Source organism: Sciurus vulgaris (genome assembly GCF_902686455.1).
Source record: "Sciurus vulgaris genome assembly, chromosome: 12".
In the NCBI taxonomy this organism is placed as follows: domain Eukaryota; kingdom Metazoa; phylum Chordata; class Mammalia; order Rodentia; family Sciuridae; genus Sciurus; species Sciurus vulgaris.
In genome coordinates, this window is record NC_136473.1 from 109757283 (window position 1) to 109776486 (window position 19204).

General features: G+C 36.1%; 1 protein-coding gene across 1 annotated transcript in view; it reads left to right on the forward strand.

Annotated features, from left to right (window-relative positions):
• The window catches only part of KIFAP3 (kinesin associated protein 3), a 126022-nt gene that overhangs the window by 41619 nt on the left and 65199 nt on the right, over positions 1-19204 (forward strand). Inside the window, exon 10 of the mRNA XM_079108090.1 lies at positions 1959-2121. Coding sequence (XP_078964216.1) covers positions 1959-2121 — 163 coding nt within the window. The remainder of the gene's footprint in view (positions 1-1958; positions 2122-19204) is intronic.

A 19204-nucleotide genomic window follows, 5' to 3' on the forward strand; every position in this document is an offset into this window, starting at 1 on the left:
TCTTTTCCTTTCCATTTCCATTTTTAAATGAGCTTTTAGTTTCATGTTTCATTTTTGGAAGGTTTTGGTTTGGTTTGTACTCTAATGAAAAATTTGGCTACAGTATTACTGTGTAGTGTACATAGACGTATGAAGGAAAAGGCAGATGTTGGTCATCAGTTTAGCAGTTTTTAAAAATTTTGTGTTCATTCTTTGGCATGAAGTGAAAGAACAAAGGTAGAGCAAAGACTCAGTCACTTATGTGATGTTTATGAGGACAGTGAATGATTGCAAAAAAGATATGGAAAGGACAGTATAAATAAATTTTTAGATCTCCAATGAAGGGGAAAGTAGAGAAACATTATTCATAAATCCTTTTGTTATGATACAAAAAATTTGAACTTATATAGAATTTCTTAACTTTTTAACCCTTGCTTTGTAGCTTTTTATAACCAAGTTTTTCTGATTGCAACCTTAAAAAAACTTAGTGTACAGTTTCCATTACCAACTAAATAGTTTTAATGCCCTCTGTAATTTATCATTCTGATGAAAGATCTCTTGACACAATTTCTTTATCTTGTAGAGCTTGGATCAGCAAATTCCTTTAAATAGTCACATGGTCAATATTTTAGTCTTTGCAGGTCCTATGGTCTCTGCTATAGCATGAAAGCAGCCATACACTATCTATAAACTAATGAACTTGGCTGTGTGCCAGTAAAACTACTAATTTGTTGAAATTTAAATTGCTTATAATTTTCATGTGTCATGAAATATTCCTAATTATTTTCTGCAGTTTAAAAATGTAACAGGCTAGATGTGTAGCTCAGTGTAGAGAGCTTGTCTAGCATGCATAAGGCCATGGGTGCAATCTCAGTACCACAAAAATAAGTAAGGAAAAGAAATATAAAAACCAAAAACATTCTTAATCTTAGGTTGTGTGAAAACAGATGGTAGGCCAGATGAGTTCCATTAGCTGTGTTCTGCTGATCCCTGTTGTAAATTTTAGCTATTACTTGTTAGCCTTGCTTCTTTTCTGAGTTTTTAAAGATTTCCAAATATCCAATGAATATTTCCTTAAATTAAACATGACAAAAATTAAAATAACTTTTTGCCCTCATTGTCCTAGACTTGTTTTTGAATCTGTATTACTGACTCTGCAGAAAAGGAACCTTAGATGTCTATTCCTAAATAAGACTACTTGCAAGGCTGGCCCTGGCTGGTGTGGGGCACTTGGATTTCAGAAGTGTCTCCTTCCTAGTAAATAGTCTGACCATATCATCCCTTTGGCTTCAGATCATGAAGAACACCTGCTATTTACAGAATGGTGTGAAACCCCCCACAGAGCATTATAAGCCTCTGTGATCCAAAATCTGTTTCTAAGTCTCTGCCAGTCCTCAGTACATGCTTTATACTGTTATTATGCCAGAGCACTTACTACTAAATACCTATCCACTGGCTTTTTTTTCATCTGGTCAATATTGCCATTCCTCTCAACCAGAGAACACACTCTGTCTCATTTTTCAAGAGTTATTCTAAATTTGAAGCCATCTTTTCTTCTACGTAGGGTAGTATCTTCTTTCATGTTGCTTCCAGAGCACTTTGTGCATTCAGTTTTTATCATACCAGGTCCTCATTGTTCTATTTGTCCATTCTTTTTAGACCAAGGAATCCTTGAGAAGGCCAAGATGAGATCTTGTTTTGATCTGGCACAGGGCCTGATTACATAGTGGGTGGTGTTCAGTTAGGCAGAGTATTTTCAACCATCAATTAATGCAGACAGATGAGGGAAGAAAGGGATGATGTAGGAGTCTAAATTTTCTCTTCAAAAGTTTGATATCAGGAAAGTTCATGGATTGAAATGGAAATATAAGATTAATATTTTTAAATAGATACATATTAGGTTAAAACCAAAAAATAATTATTTGTAATCTTTTTCAGCTTATATGTAATAGAACTTCATTGCATATTATTTTACTTAGGTGGAAATGGATATTGTTGAAAAACTGGTAAAAATGATACCTTGTGAACATGAAGATCTACTGAATATTACCCTCCGGCTTTTACTAAACCTGTCCTTTGACACAGGACTGAGGAATAAGATGGTACAAGTTGGACTTCTTCCAAAACTCACTGCACTCCTAGGTATGCTTTCTAAGAATTAATGTTTGTTTTTTAGAATTCCCAGCTTCATTGGGAAATTGAGTTCTGTGTTGAAAAGTCTCTGAACAGAAAGTTTTGTGTGTATATTCTTTGATTAGAAACTGAATAATAAAAATAAGCAAAATAAATGAAAAATTACCTGATCCGGGATTTCTGTGATATAATGGGATTAAATGAAATAGGAAGTTTTGACCCTTTTATTTCATTAGCCCATATTGAACCAAAGTAAAAGTGTGTTAGTGCTTCCAGGGAAGAAGAAAGGAAAATAGATTTTTTCTCTTCAGGATGTCTTAAAAAAGAAGATATTATTTAAATTCTTATATTCTGCCATATTTTTCTAACACTACTTACAAACACACACATTTATGGAAGTTCTTTGTCATTAAGTTTTAACTATGTTTTTTCTATGTCAGAATTAGAAAACTGTTGTATTGGAAGACTCATTTATTTTGAATATTTAACTTAAGTACTTAAGCTATTCTGTTTTAGCTACTATCAAGATACCTTGAACAAGGATGGGTTCAAGACTGAATGCTTTGGTGCTCTTAATGAATGTTAGCCTTAGCAGAGTGTTACAACACCCTTACAGTCTACCCACAGCAACTCCCAAACTAGCTTTTCTATTCCTAAGTGACTGTCCATTTACTTTTTTCCTCTACCTGCAAATGCCATTGTCTTTCTTAACCAGAAAGCAAATAATTCTAACTTGTCTTTTAACATTTCATCCTTTTATTTTAGTTCTGTAGTTTCTTTCTTTTTGCAGCTTTCTCCATATATTGAAGCATTGCACAAGAATGTTATGCATTTTAGAAGATATTCTGTTAAGGTCCACTTTCAAAATTTGCTTTTGGGGGAGTCAAGGCAATAGAGACATCTGGGGGAAGGGAGTTTTAAAAGTAAAATTGATCTCATTTAATTCATATGACAATTTATCATAAATCTGACTCATAGTCAGCTTTTTTGCTGCTCTAAAAGATCTGACTATAACAATTGTAAAGGAGGAAAAATTTATTTGGGGGCTCATGGTTTCAGAGGTCTTAGTCCATCGACAGTGGGCTCTATTACTTAGGGCTTGAGGTGAGGCATAACACCATGGCATTGGCTGATCTTAAAAAGTTCAGGAAACAGCACCAGAAGATAAAGCCATCCAGGCAGAATTGCTCAAAGTCAAACAGAAGATAAAGGCAGAGAAAGATAAAGAGAAGGCAATATATGCAAAAATACCTGCTTAGTAAGGATTCAGTTTTGCTTCAATTTTATGCATTTATTGTATAAAGGCAGTATGACAATGTATGAGGTATTTTCTATATATAATTGCTAATGTGATTCCTGTAACATAGTAGTTCTTCATTGTTTACACTTTAAAATACTGATATAGGTTACCTCTTAATAAAAAGTGCACAAAAAAATAGTCATTTTAATAGGGTGATATTTACAAAATAATAAGAGAGACTTTAGAAAATGTTTTGGATAAAGCAATCAATATTACCTGAGGCATAATTAAAGCTAGGTTGGTTTAAGGAATAATAAATTGCCATTTCAACTTCAGTATAGAATATGACTAGTAAAAAATGAGAGACTTGAAAATGGGTTTATACTCATAATTATGTAAGATTATAAAGTTTCAAGCATTGCTAAGAAATTATACTTAATATGCTGATGGTGGGCATCATTGCAGGTGGGTTTTAATCAGAACTCAGTCTAGAAAATTAATCTGACATTATTCTATGGCATGGACTAGAACCAGAGTCTGAAGACGAGATCAATAGCATGCTGTAGTAAATGAGACAAGAAGCAAAGAAAACCTCAGAGCAGAGGTAGTATGTCAAGTGAGAAGTAAAAGGAAAGGCAGAAGATAGGGAGGGAGGGAGAATGAGCATGCCCAGGTTAATGTTCAGATGTGGGGAATGGTGGGAAGAGACATCGTAAAATCAACAACTGATAGAACACTGGTCCAGGAACGGAAATGGGGAGGCATGACGGAGTGGTTAGAGCAAGGCAGTAATAGAGAAATCTGAAGCAAAGACACTCTGTGGACAGATAGGAGCATGAGTTCAGAACCCGGGAGAGGTAGGGGTGTTTCTTAACCCTTACCTCTTCACATATTGTCAAATAAGTAAATAAAAGTTGAGCAACAAAATCACTAAAGGAGACATGATGGAGAAAATGCTTATCTTTATACAAATACAAACAGTATGGCAAGTTTAATCTGTTGCTGAAAAGTGATAATGATCTTAGATTCTACATGTAGTAGGGAAATGAGGAAGCTTTGCATGAGTACAGCATCTGAAAACCTTTATCTCTTTTTTGAATAATTTTTTTCATGTTTCTTTATCATTTTCTTTGGAATATTGTGGATTCCTAGGGTACCAGCTCTTACATACTTGGGAGAGTAAAAAGTTGGTACTGTTCTAACGCATCATGACCTGGCTAGAGGTGGACAATTTAAAAAGTTTTCTTCTCTGTACTTGACTGATTTATGAAAGCTGATTCAAAGTAAAATCCTTGGGAGACATTTATGGTTAGCTCTAAGTAAATTCTTGATTTATATGTCTTTGGTGAGTAAAATAGATAAATGGCCAAATAACATTCCACATAAAAACACCCATGATAATTTTCTAGGAAACTGAAAAAAATATGTAAGAAAAAAATTTTTTGACTTGAATAATCATTAAAAGCAAAGAAGTTGGTTACAGCTCAGCTTTTTTGTTATGTAACTAGTATTCACTATGAACTCATGACGACTTTGGACCTATGTGAGAACTAGAAGGTAGGTTCCTTGCTCGTTCCTGTCCTCATGCTCACTTCTTTTCCATCTCTGTTATTATCACAAGTCATCAGATTTCAACTTTGGGCAAGCTCCTTCAAATGTACATGGCTTTTACTTAGCAACTTTTCTTGAGTTCCTCCCTTTCATTGCAGTTACAAGCCATGGAAGTAACTGCAATCCTAGTAAGGAAAAGAGAGTATCTATTGATACTCCAGGATCAAATTATGTGCATTTTGAAGATAAATTTAAGATATACTACAGAACTACACCTTCAACTTCTTTAAAATACTTCCAAATGTATACATGTTTGCATATATAATTATACTTCTTAATAACTATAAGTTTATATATGCTTACTTTATATTCTTAATGACTTTAATAGAATTAGTTTTCTATTTGTTTCCATTTAAATTGTGGGTTAAATAAGCTTTGGCAGTTCCTTTATAAGGTGAACCTACAGGGGAAAAAGCATGTTGCTCATTTTAAGAAACTGATTCAGTCTGAACTGTTGAAACACAACCAAACTTTACAGTCATTCTTCCTTTCCAACTTGAATGCCCTTTATTTCATTCTCTTGCATAATCGCTCTGGCTAGAACTTCTAGTACTGTGTTGAATAAAAGTGGTGAAAGTAGGCATCCTTGACTTGTTCCAGATCTTAAAAAGTTTTCAGTTTTATGCCCATTATGGCCCATATGACCATTATTGTATTGAGGTAGTCCTTCAATCCCTAATTTGTTCAGAATTTCTACCATGAAGGGATGTATTCTATCAAATGTTTTACCTGTGCCTGTAACAATCATATAGGGTTTTATTCTATTGATGGAATATCTTGTTTATTGATTTGCATGTGTTGGACTATCCTTGAATTCCTGGGTGAATCCCACATAATCATGGTAAATAACCTGTATAATGTGTTATTGGATTTGGTTTGCTAGCTGAGGATTTTTTTTCATTTATGTTCATCAATGACATTGGCCAATAATTTTCTTTCTTTTTTTTCTTCTTTTTGTTGTTGTTGTTGTGTCTTTGAGGTTTGGACTTTATAGAATGAGTTTGGAAGGATTCTCTTCTTTTCAAATTTTTGTAATAATTTGAGAAGAATTTGTATTTTTAAATGTTGAGTAGAGCCAGACATGGTGGTACATGCCTATAATCCCAGCAACTTGGGAGGCTGAGGCAGGAGGACTGCAAGTCCAAAGCCAGCCTCAGCAACTTAACAAGACCCTATCTATAAATAAATAAATAAATAAATAAATAAATAATGTGGGCTAGGGATGTGGCTCAGTGGCAGAGTGCCCCTGGATTCAATCCCTAGTACCACACACACACGCAAAAGTTAGTGGAATTCAGCAGTGAGACCATCTGGCCTAGGGCTTTCTTTGGTGGAGTCCTTTTATGACTGATTCAATCTCATAATCTGTCATTGGTCTGTTCAGATTTTCTATACCACTCAGTGTTTTCTAACTCACTGGTGTCTCTTCTTTTAAATTTTAAGTGTTCTCTATATCATTTCTTATAGGACAGGTCTGGTGGAGATAACAGTCTTAGCTTTTGTTTATTGGGGAATAACTTGTTCATTTCTGAAAGATAAATTTACTGACTATATTATTCTTGGTTGGCAGTTTGGTTTTTATCCTTTCATACTTTGAAACTCTTATCGTGCTCTCTTCCTGGTCTGTAAAATTTCTGAGAAGTCTCCTATCAGGTGAACTGGGACACCTTTATGTAGTTTCTTTTCTCTTGTTACTTGAAGAATCCTCTCTTTGGGCCTGAGGTTGTAACTCAGTGATACAGAGATAGAGATAAAGTGATAGAGAGCTTGCCTAGCGTGTATGAGGCACTGGGTTCAATCCTTAACACCACATAAAAATAAATAAATAAAGTAAAGTTAATGTGTCCATGTACAACTAAAAAAATTATTTTAAAAAATGTATACCCAGCAATCAGTTTAAAACAAACAAACAGAAAAAGATCCTCTCTTTGTCTTAACCTTTAAGAACTTGATTTAATGTTTTTTTTTGTGTTGCTGCTGTTGGTTTTTGGTACTGGAATTACATACCCACCCTTTTTTATTTTTTATTTTGAGACAGGGTCTTGCTAAGTTACTTAGGACTTCACTCAGTTGCTAAGTCTGGCCTTGAACCTGAAATCTTCTGCCTCTGCCTCCTGAATCACTGGCATTACAGGCATGTGTTACCACACCTGGCTTGATTATGTTTTTAGGGCATATTTTGTTGAAATAAATCTTGACTGGTGACCTTTGTCACTCCTGTATCCAAATATTTGTATCCTTCTCTAGCATTGGGAGATTTTCTGTAACTGTCTCTTTGAGTGAGATTTCTCACTGTTGGCATTCTCAAGTCCCTCTTGAACCCAGTAACCCCAATATTTGCTCCTTTCATGCCATTGCAAAGTTCTTATAGACCTTCTTCATTTCATTAAATTCTCTTTTTCCTCCTCTGTGTATTTTCACATAGCTGTCTTCTAACTTACTGATTCTTTCTTCTTTTTCATCTATTTTGCTGTTGATGCCTTCTCACATTTTTCATCTCATTTAGCGAACTTTCCAGCTGAAGGATTTCTGTTTGGTTTTTTGAACTACTTCAGTGTCTCCTAAGTTTCTCTAATAAAGTGCTGAATTATTTCTCTACGTTTTTGAATTTCCTTGGGTTTTTCAAAAACAGCTATTTAAAATTGTTTTGAGAGTTGATGTGTAGATAGCTCAGTTTCTGACACCTTCTTTTATCCCTTAGGTGAGGATATGAGCTGAAAGTTTTTGATGCTTGTTGTCATGCAGTGGCATCTGCACATTCAAGAATTAGTTATTCTGATCTTGATAATCTTTTTTTTTTCTTCTGGTCATTCCTGGAATTTTGAGCTATTTTTTTTCTGAACCTGTGGTCATGCTACTGTTTCACCACTAGATGGCACCTTAATTCCAGGTTTGCCATGAATCCATCATTGGTGTATTGTTATTCTTTCGGCTCTAGGGGAAGCCCAAGCTCAAGCTTTTCCCGAATCTGAAGTTGATGCATTGTTCAGGATGGACTGGTTAAGTGCCTAAAGAGGATAATTTATCCCTTACATATCAGCCTGGATCCAAGATGGGCCCAAATTTTATTATTTCTGTATTTTGACAAAGAGTTTCTTACACTTGATAACTTTATGTTACCATCTGGAAGATCTATCATGTCCAGTGCTTTCAGCAAATGTGAGTATAAGCAAATCAAGTTAGACTTAGGAAGCTTAACTTTACTTACATAATTCTTAAAGTCTGTTCAGACTTTTTAGGGTGTTGAGTTAGCTCTTTAAAAGTAAAGGTTTTTTGGCTCATCTAAGAATCAGATTATCAAAAAAAATTTCCTTGTCAAAAATCTTTAAGCCAGGATTGAGGCTATAGGTCAGTGGCAGAGCACTTGCCTAGCCTGTGTGCCGCATTGGGTTTGATCCTTAGCACCACATAAAAATAAACAAAATAAAGGCATTCTGTCCATCTACGACTACAAAAGAAAAAAACAAACAATCTTTAAGCCATTTGGCATTCATGTGTCTCAAGAGAGCTTCCTTATGTCAGAGTATCCTAGGGCAGGAGATGGCAAGGAAATTCCTTGTCACAATGTATTCTTCAGTACCCTGAAATATGTACTAATAGTATTTAAAATATGACTTGAAAAGCTACATTTTCTTAGTTTTTTGTCTGATGTACTGGACAAATGTTTGTTATACCTCTGAATTGCTTTGTCCTGAATGTTTCATGAGCTAAAGTTTGATTGACACACTTGGGAATTGTTAAGGTTTGGATGTGAGATGTCCCCAGAAGCTCACGTGTGATGCAAGAAGGTTCAGAGGAGAAATGATTGAGTTTTAATTGTTTTAACCCAATCAGTGATTTGATCCCCTGATAGGGTTTAACTGATGTGGCAGGGTATGGCTGGAGGAGGTGGGAATTGGGGCATGGCTTTGGGTATATATTTGTATCTGGCAAGTGGCGACCTCTCTCTCTGCTTTCTGATCACCATGTGAGCTGCTTCCCTCTGCTACGATGTTCAGCCTCACTTTGAGCCCTGAGGAGTAGAGCCAAGCTGTCTGTGGATTGAGACCTCTGAAACTGTGAGCCCCTAACTAAACCTCTCCTCCTCTATAGTTGTTCCAGTTGGGCCCTTTTAATCATAGCAGTGAAAACACTGACTAAAACAGGGATAATGTTAGTACAGAAGCCGGCATAAAAATACCTGATTGAAATGTGTTCTCTTGAAGGGCCTAGTTCACCATGACACTGGTTCTTGTATAAAGCTTAGACCTCACATGGTGGCAGAGGCAGTGCTTTCCAGAATGCCTACTTAATGATAATAGACTGACACATTGCATTGTTATGCTGTTTTCTGACAATTATAAGTTTATTTACACTAGTTTTTTTTTTGCTTGAATGATATTTATATTAATTTTAAATTGAGTAATGGTCTGAGTTTTCACATCAACTTTTAAAATATCAACTTGGTTTTCAAAGAAAGCTAAATTCAAAGGAATAAGACTTTAAAAATATACAAGTCTCATCTTACATATGTGAATACTTACACATTAGTTAAAACAAAAATAGAACAGACACCACTAACCTAATGGTTTAGGGAGATTTAAGTATTACAGGTACTTATTGCTTTCCACAATTTTTCTACTATCTGTAAGTCTTCCCTATTAGGTAATTGTAGGAATTTAGTTGATCAGAGCATCAATTTAAAGCTTTTTGGTCTCACAGCCCCTTTATAGTCTCTAAAATGATCGAAGACCTCAAAGAGCTTTTGTTTCTGGGGAGTTATATTTATGGATATCTAGTTAACATATATGTCTTTATAAAAATAACTATTTTCCTAAATAGAAAAGTGGTACCACTTTACACTCTGCAGATCTCTTTAAAATCAGTCAAGCTTACTAGGCAACAGCTGACATCATGTCCTCTGTAGCACTGGATAACTCGGTTGTATGCTTAGGAGAGACTGAGAGTTAAAAACAGGGAAAGATTTTAAATTAAAAATTAGGAAACTATTGTATTAGTATTGTTATAAAAATGTTGATTTTTGTAGTCCCCTTCCTGTGTCCTAGGACCACACTGAGAAAGCTAGTGCATGAGTGCATTCCCTTAAAGCTTTTAATGCCTGTACATTCTCCTGGTGACAGTACTAGCAGCTCACGTTCAGCACGAGATGTGTGTCTGGCTGTGCTCTGCTCACATCGGATGTCTGAGCAGTGCTGAAGCCATCCCGTTCCCCCAGGACAGCCCTCTTCCTCTTTAAGCATTTGGTCCTATTTCTCGTCTCACTGTCAGCGTGAGTGTTCATCCTGCTTGCATCTTGGTGAGAAGCATTTTTCCCAATATTTTGGCACTTGTGAAGGAATTGGGAGAAGGTGGCATCACATGAGAGGATGGAGATGGCAGATCCTGAGCACAGAGAAATTAACCAATTTTAATGCTGCCCAGCAGTCATACTACGTTTTTGGTCTGGTTATTCTACTCCTTTCCTCAGTGAGAATTTCATTCCTCTACCTTCTCAGCATTAGTGAAAATAGCTGTTCTCATCCTCATTCTAAGCTCATTACCCTACTTTCCATTCTACTGAGAACATAGAAACGAGAGCTTCTCAAGTTCCTGTTGCCATGGTTGACTCCTGCCTACCTGGATCTGCAGCTGCACTGTGTCGTCTTTCCCGTTACCCCATGGTTGATGAACCTGCTCCTCCTGCTCTTGCCCCAGGCCTATGTCCACTTCCCTCTCCTGTTTAAGGTTCTTGCTTAGGCAATTCTTCTTTCCATCTTGCATTGCTATTTTTCCCTCTCTAGGGGATCTTTTCTGTTATCTTACAAATGTGCTGTTGTTTCTTCCAACTTTACAGAGATTGTACGTGTCATTTTTTAACCTTCCAGCTGTCTTGCCATTTATTTTCTTCCCATTTCAACTCTCATCAGAAGAAATCTTCATTTCTTGTCACCAGCTGTTCTCTTCCCATTCATATGCATTCATACCCACCCCCCACTTCTCTCTTTTATTTCTCTTTTCCTCTTCCTGTCTTCTTTCTTGTCTTTTTCTCCCTCCCCTCATTTTTCTCCACACTTGAATTTTCTCAGATCAAATTCTCCACCCAGGCCTTTCTCACACACACACACACACACACACCCCATCACACCGCACTGGTTGAGTCCACATCAGTAAATCCGGTGGTCAGTTCTCACTCATATTTCTTAACCTCTGAGAGGCACACCCTCCTTTACTTGTTCCGGTGGACATAGTACTTTCAGAGTGTTCCTCCTCTTTACCACCCATTTCTTCTCAGTCTTCTCTTTTGCTTGCACCTCATCTTCCCAACCCATAAGCATTACATGGGGCATAGTCCTCTGTCTGTAGTCACTTCCTTGATGACTTCATTCATTCCATTGAAATACTCTGCCTGTGTTGATGATTCCAAAATGTAAAGAAACATAATCCCAGCCTCCTTTCTGATTCCCTAACTCCACACATTACCACTTTGAGGCCTGATTAGCAGATGAGATTTAATAGGTTCATAATTAAGCTTTCAATCTCTTCCTGACCCTAACTCAAATCCACTATTTTAACAGTCTTTCTCATCTCAGTAAATGGACCTTCATCTTTGGTAGTTAACTAGGTCAAAATTGGGGGAGTTAAAATCCTTGACTCCTGTCTTTCCCTCCTATCCTACGTCTAATCTGTCAGATAATCTTGTCAGTTCTGTATTCAGAATACAACTGCTCCCTGTCTGGTCCCAGCCATCACCATCTCTTGCTGACTTAATAAAGTAGCATTTTAACTGATCTTTGGGCTTCTACTCTTGTCCTTCAGTCTCTTCTTAACATAGTAAACAGAAAGAAAAATCCTATTAAAATTTAAGTTAAATTTTTCTCCACTCAAAACCCTCAGTTACTTTCCATCTCACTTAGTGAAAGAGACAGAGTCCTTACGATGGGCCACGGAGTTTACATGTTCTGCCCTGTGTCCTCACCTCTGTGACTAGCTTAGTCGTCTTCTGGTGCTCTCTGGTTCTTTCCTTGCTCTTTATTCCTTTAATTCAACAGGCACTGTTTCTGCCTCAGGACTTTCATTCTTCCCGTTCCTTCTGCCTGTGATGTTCCTAGTTTTTTGCATGATCTTTTCCCACTGGTTTTAGACTTTCACTTCTGGTCCCCTATTTAAAATTTTAATCCCTGGTTCCTGACGCTCTCCTTACCTTTCCTGTTTTACTGTCCTCCATAGTGTTTAATCTCTTATAATACATATTTCACATAACCATCTATTTATTGTCTCTGTACCACTCACCTACCACCACTACCAGCTGTCTGACTCTGAAGACTATAAGCTCTATGAAAATAAAGAATTGTGGATTGGGGCTGTGGCTCAATGGTAGAGCACTTGCCTGGCATGTGTGAGGCACTGGGTTTGATTCTCAGCTTTGCATATGAATAAATAAAGTCCATTGACAACTAAAAAAATTTTTTAAATAAATAAAAAGACAATAAAGAGTTGTATCAGTGTTATCCACTCTGTATTCCCAGTGCCCAGAAGAGTACAAGGCACGTTGTGGGCTCTCAGTATTGGTGGGTGGTTAGATGTGAATGGATGAAAGGAATAAATTTCAAAAGAGCTAAGCTTGTGCCTTCCTTCTGCTCTTTATTAGCCAATGGTACTATGCAAATCAACTGAACTTCCCTGAGCCTTTTGTCTCATTTGGAAAATAAGGGAATAAAAAAGGGCCTGTCCCACAGGGTTATTCTGAGAATCAAGTGAAAGAATTGGCATTTATTTATTTCACAACTAGAAAGCTCCACAAATGTTAAGTCATGATAAGAAAGAAGAAAAGGAGGGGAAAGAAGATGCTAATGGTTGCAGAATGATCCATCAGGAGCACAGAAATTCATCACGGTTTTGAATATTTCTAGCCTGGTTATAGAGGTTTATTTTAAACATTAAAATAGCACCTTGATTTCACTGGTCAAGTCTCCTTTAGTGAATTGTGTGATTTATGACAAGAGCCTGCTTTTTTTGTCGGTTCCTTTTAGTCATACATGACAATAGAACCCATTTTGACATAATAATAAAAGCATGAAATATATCATGTTCTAGTTTAGACCCCAGTACCTCTCCTTCCTCTTCTCTTTCTCCACCCTCTACTTCCTCCCTTCTACAATTTTCTGCCTATTTAACTACAGTTTTTTTTAATTAATTTCTTGTGGATGTTCTCAGTGGTGAGATTCACTGTTACATTCATGTATGTCCATCGGAAAGTTATAGCAGATTTATTCCACTGACTTTCCTTTTCCCATCCCGCCCCCTTACCTTCAGTCCTCTTTGTCAATTCCACTGAACTTCTAATCTCCCCCGCCCTCTTATTGTGGGTAGCTTCCACATATCAGTGGAAACATTTGACCTTTGGTTTTTTGGAATTGGCTTATTTCATTTAGCATGATAGTCTCCAGATCCATCCATTTACTGGCAAATGTCATAAAGTCTTTCTTTATGACTGAGTGAGCCAGCTATTTTAGTGACATTTTAAAAGTGGTCCACAGACCAATGCTTAGTCTAATGTTACTATTTGTTACTGGTCTTTAATGAGTAAGTCCAGAAAGTGAAAGTAAGCATTTAGACATCTAAAGCAATTTCACCAAATAAGATTTTGTCTCTTGAATGAAATAACAGTTTTGGCCTTCTATTTTTGAACTTCGTTTTTTAAAATTTCATTTTAATTATACTTCACCAAAGTACTAGTCCTTAACACATAGGGAAGAAAATAAACACTGGCCTTCTACCACACCAGCAGTGTGAGAAGCACTGTTCAGCTAGATAATAAGTTGAACCTTAGATTAGCATACTGTTCTTTATAAAGTATTAGCAGGTCCAGAACTGGGGAACCCAGCATCATAGATCTTCTGCCTTAGGTTCTTCCTCAGCTCACTTATAAATAGTGGGGAGTCTTAAAATTCAGGGAATCCAAAGCCAGACAGAGTGGTGCACACCTGTAATCCCAGAATTTGGGAGGCTGAAGCAGGAAGGTAGCAAGTTCAAGGAAAGCTGGCAACTTAGTGAGGTCCCAAGCAATTTAATGAAACCACTATCTCAAATAAAAAGAATTGGAGTTGTGGCTCAGTGGTTAAGCACCTCTGGGTTCAATTGCCAGTACCTTAAAAAGAAAAAATTATTTTTTGAGGAATTCATAGTGTTACATACAGATGTTGCTAAGCTTTTTTATATTTATAATAATTATAATACTATTATTGAAGATTCATAATAAATATTCATTAAGTTCTAATATTAAGCATTTTCACACATAATCTATGAACCCACAAACAAGTTAACTAAAAAGTTAGCTAGCTCAGATGTCCTTTTCTTTAGTCACAGAGGCAGGCTGATCAATGATTCAGGTATGGCACAGAATATTACTAGTACAGAGGCTATGGCACTGGTACTGTTAATACGAGCCATAGGCCATGATTTAAACCCCACCAGTTCTTATCTACATAAACTTAGGGGTTTTAAATCAGTATTTGTTTACATGGCTGGTTTGTATAAAAGTAACTTAATGGGTTATGGCAGAAGAATTGGGATTCCCAGATTCCACAGAGCCTACTTCACAGTTTCACATGCATCATTTCAAAAGGATGCACATTTTCTAAGGGTAATGTTAGAACATATCGTGTTCATTGGAAGACAAATTAGAGTTTCTAAGGTGTTCCAAATTGATATAAATGTGCCTATATTTTGTGAGTAGAACAAGATTGGTTTGGAGAGTAACAGTGGCACCTGATTTATTGTTGTCTAGATTACATTTAGGTAATCTGGGTTTCAGGGCATTTTACAGGGCTGTAGAAAGATTTCATCAGCATGTAGGAGTCGGTCCAGGTCATGAGTTAAGTGATAAATGTTGGATTTTTTTCCGGCTTAGACAAGTTTGATTTCCTTTGTTGTTAGAGATCACTGGAACAGATACTGTTGGACTCTAAACTTTGATCACATAGAAATTAAGGTTATTTTCTTTGACCATTCTGTCATATGTCCTTAAAAGAAAATTGACAAAGTTAAGTTCTGAACACCTTTGAAATTCTCTCATCATGTTAAATTCATTTTTTCATCATATATTATTATGACTTAATTTTTAATTCACCAAGAGTATCATAAAATGAAGAGATAAGACTTTAGTTTTTGAAAGAGCTATATTTATAAATAGTTCAAACTTTTTTTTAACAGTTCAGATATAGTCAGAATAATGTTTTCCAAGTAGAAGGGGCTTTCCTTTTTTTTTTTTTTTTTTTTTTTTGAAATGAGGTTACTTTTGTGATGGTGTCTTTAAGAAACTTAAAGTAGATTTTTTAAAAAAATAACTGAGTTTGGCCTGGTTCTTACCAAACTGTTATGGAATTTCACACATCTGTTTCAGAAAGCAGCTTCTCTTAGACTACTGCACTGTTTCTCAATTTTAATAGGCCTCATTTATCCTATAAATAAACCTACATTTTCTTACCTGATCAAGTGAGCAAACAATAAGGGTCAGATGTGGCAAACACTTTAACAAAAAGCATATGTCCCGCCGTCAGGGTGAGGTGGAGTCATATCAAGATTGCTTGAAGTTATTAATGGTAGTAAAATTTATGCTTCCTCCTGTTTTCCCAATTAAATCAAGAAGCCTTTTTTCTTAAGATTCTTCTATCACCAGCTGTTTCCAATACTCTGTGTGTGAATATTGCCTGGGGTGTCTCCATTTTTAGATGGTAAAATTTGACCAAAGCACATTAAGTCCATGGCATGGACCTTTAGGCTAGAAAGCAGTCATTCTTTGTTAAAGGCTTTATTTTGGTCCTTATCATTTTTACCACAAGTCTGCTTTGTAGAGTTTATTACAAATAAGTTGTCGTAGTATCCTCTGGATGTAATCAAAGAATTCTATAGACAAGGTAATAAAATAATTGAAGACATATTGAAAAATAAGCTGTATAGTTAAAATCAGTCATACACTTTAAAGAATGAAAATCCATCGGAAGTGTTGACTATTAGAGTACTCATTTTGTGAACAGCTGTTATTGAGAGAGCTATTTAGCTTCATAGCAGATTTACAGTTTGTTTCTTATTGTGTTAAATAATTAGGCACAAAAATCATTTATCCCAAATTATTGTTATACTTGTTTATATTACTAATCATTGTAACTTACAGACTCTGTCATTTTTTCCCCACTTCACCCTTGTTTAAAAGCTGTTGGTTTTTATCTATTCATCTCAAATCTTTTTAGACTTGCTGTTGACAATTTTTTAATAAAACTAAAGACCATCTAGTATAGTTGAAATCTTAAAAATTTGTTTATCTAAATTGCAGTATAAGCTAAAGCTGTCTGATTGTACCAAGTTTGTATTTGCAGCATGTGTCCTGATAAATTAGGTTCCATTATGTGGAAACATGATTTGGGAATGTTCTAAAATACATTCTAAATATTTTTAGTATATTTTGATATAGATGATATCGATGTTCAATAATTGTTGTAGTTGTCTTTAAAGCAGTGCTTTTAGCCTGTGGCATTTTCATTATACTGTATTCATAGGGCTTTAAGGGCTCTAACGCCATAGTAAACCTACAGATGTGTGGTTTTTGAAGCGTGTTGTGTAGGTTTGCAGAGATGTATCACCTTAGTACTGTTCTGCTCTAACATACGTGTGCTTATATTCCCACTTCTCTTATCTTTGCATGGAGCCTTTGTGACTTCAAAGGGAGTGTTCTACTTTGAACAAAGACATGGAGTGTCGAAGGGAATGAGAATCTGGCTAATAATGTGGCCCATAACTTGTGTTCTCACTCTGTTTTCACAGAGTGTTGGGCTGGGTCTGCTTCAGGAGCGGAAATTTGGCTCTGAGTTCTGGTGTTCAAAACTCTTACTTCTGCTTGACTTAACTATGAATGGAAAATCTCAAGTGTCTTACAAAATTAGTAGCTGAATGGTGTTTTTACTAATCACTTTGGAGATGAAAAAACTGAAGACATTTTAAAATTCAAAACCAATCAGCATGTGTTTTGCCCTTTAATTGGCAGAAAATGGATCATGAGAGTAGCCCAGAGAGCTGATTTTTCCCCCCTCCTTCAGCTGCTCCAGCTGAACTACAGCTGTAAATTTCTTTAAAAAGAAAAAAAGGGCCAATTTTTTTCTTATAAACTCTTGAATGTACTTTATAAGTGCAATAATTCCCACAAAATCAGTTACTGGAGTTAATGACCAGTTTGTTAAGGCATTAACTGCCCTCAGCTGGGAATGACCAATTTTGGGGTGAATGGCTGCACAAATGCTAAGATAATTCAGTAACACTTTCAAATAATGATCCAGCTAATTAACGGTGAATTCCTGTGGAAAGCCTATGGAAGCACTTATGACCTCTGCATTTAATAGCCAGTGAGTTCATCGTGATTCATGTTTATTACCATAAATACCAAAGGAATCATAATGACAAGGACATTTTTTTCCACCCTGCCCTTATTACTTGAACAGATTTGACTAATCCACCTCTAGTCATTAAGAACCTAGTTCTCAAAAATATTCAGTCTTTGCACTGCTCTGCTCAAAATTCACAGAGCCTTTGGTGCCGTGCCAGCATACCGATTGTTGGCCTCCTGTTTTTACTTGGGATGCCATTAGGGAATAATTGATGTCTGTAAGTCTTAAAGGAGCCTTTTTGAAATGCCTGCCATTTGTAGGATGTGGGGGAATCATAGCTGGTTAGCTAGAGTTTATGGCTTTTACTCATGAGTCTTATGAGAAAATCAGACCCTCCATCCCCCTTTTCTTGTAGAATTTATTTAGGGTATGTATTTTTTTTTTTTTTGAGGTTTATTTTTTTTAAGAACTCAGATTTCTTTTCTTGCAGTAAATGAAGAAGACTATTTATTAGCTTATAATAAAGGATAAGCTCTTAGTTTTACTTTGACCATGTAATCTCTCCAAAGGCTGTTTATTGCTGTGTGATCTGCAGATTAGCCTTTAAGTAATAATAATAAATATTGGCTGCCAAAAGCCTTTACTTTCTGTGTTCAGCAGGCTTGCATCGATGAATCTAGGCTATTCCTTCAGACATCTTCCCACTCAGCATGCTCATGGTTGTCCCAAATTGCATCTATCTGCTAGATGCTGTAAAGTTAAAAGGCTGCATTTTTTCAAGGAATTATCATTTATATAATAATTTATGGCACAGAATAAGAAACCTGTGGTTTATAAACTGTAGTGTTCACTCATCTATTGCAGTTCCTTAGAGGAGAAGAAAAATTTGTGATCTATAACAGTAGGCTATGAATGAGAATCAGCAAGGTAATATGGGTAACAGGAACAATTATAAAATATTTATGTATTTTTTAATATATATTTTTAATTGCTGATGGACCATTTACTTATTTATTTATATATTTATATTTGGTGCCAAAAATCGAACCCAGTGCCTCACACATGCTAGCAAGCGCTGGACCACTGAGCCACAACCCCAGCCCTGTATACATATTTTTTGGAATGAGAAAGCACATGCTAGTTTATATCTTTTTTTCATTTGTGAAATAAATATAGAAAGGGGAAGTTGATTTTATAGGTATATGTTAATCAGTTGTTTGAATTTTAAGAGACCATCTACCCAGATAAATTCTAGAATACACATCAGCAACTTAGGTTACCTTAGATCTGTCACCACCTCCTTTCATACACTTTCCTCAAGAAAGAAAGAATTTTTTTTGGTACAGCACTAGTTGTATTCCAGTTCTTCTGTTCAGTTGTGCTTAGCCCAACATGAGGAAAAAATACCTGCATCCATCAAGGTTTTATTTCCCTAGGATCAGGTGTTTAGAGGTAAACGAAGCAGGGGAGGTAATTGTGAGTTTTGTTTTCAGTGTTTTTAGACTTCTGTCTGTGTCCTTTCATCCACTTGGTGGCCCATCACTGCTGACCATTGCCCACTCTAGGAGTGAAATTTAAGTTCAGATACAGATAAGGAAGTCTGAAAGGAGGAGGAGAGATTCATAATGTTGTGTGGAGGGCAACGAGAGGGTTCATTTCTTTTCATTAAGAAATTTATGAGAAAGGGCTGGTAGTTCAGTGGTGGAGCACTTGCCTAGCATGTGTGAGGCACTGTTTCAATTCTCAGCACCACATATAAGTAAAAATAAAGGTCCATCAACAATATATATATATATATGTATGAAATTTATGAGAATGTGAAAACAATGATGAGTTCTTACTAGTTATGGGTCACTGAGATGAGCCTCAAGTGTAAAATGGTTCT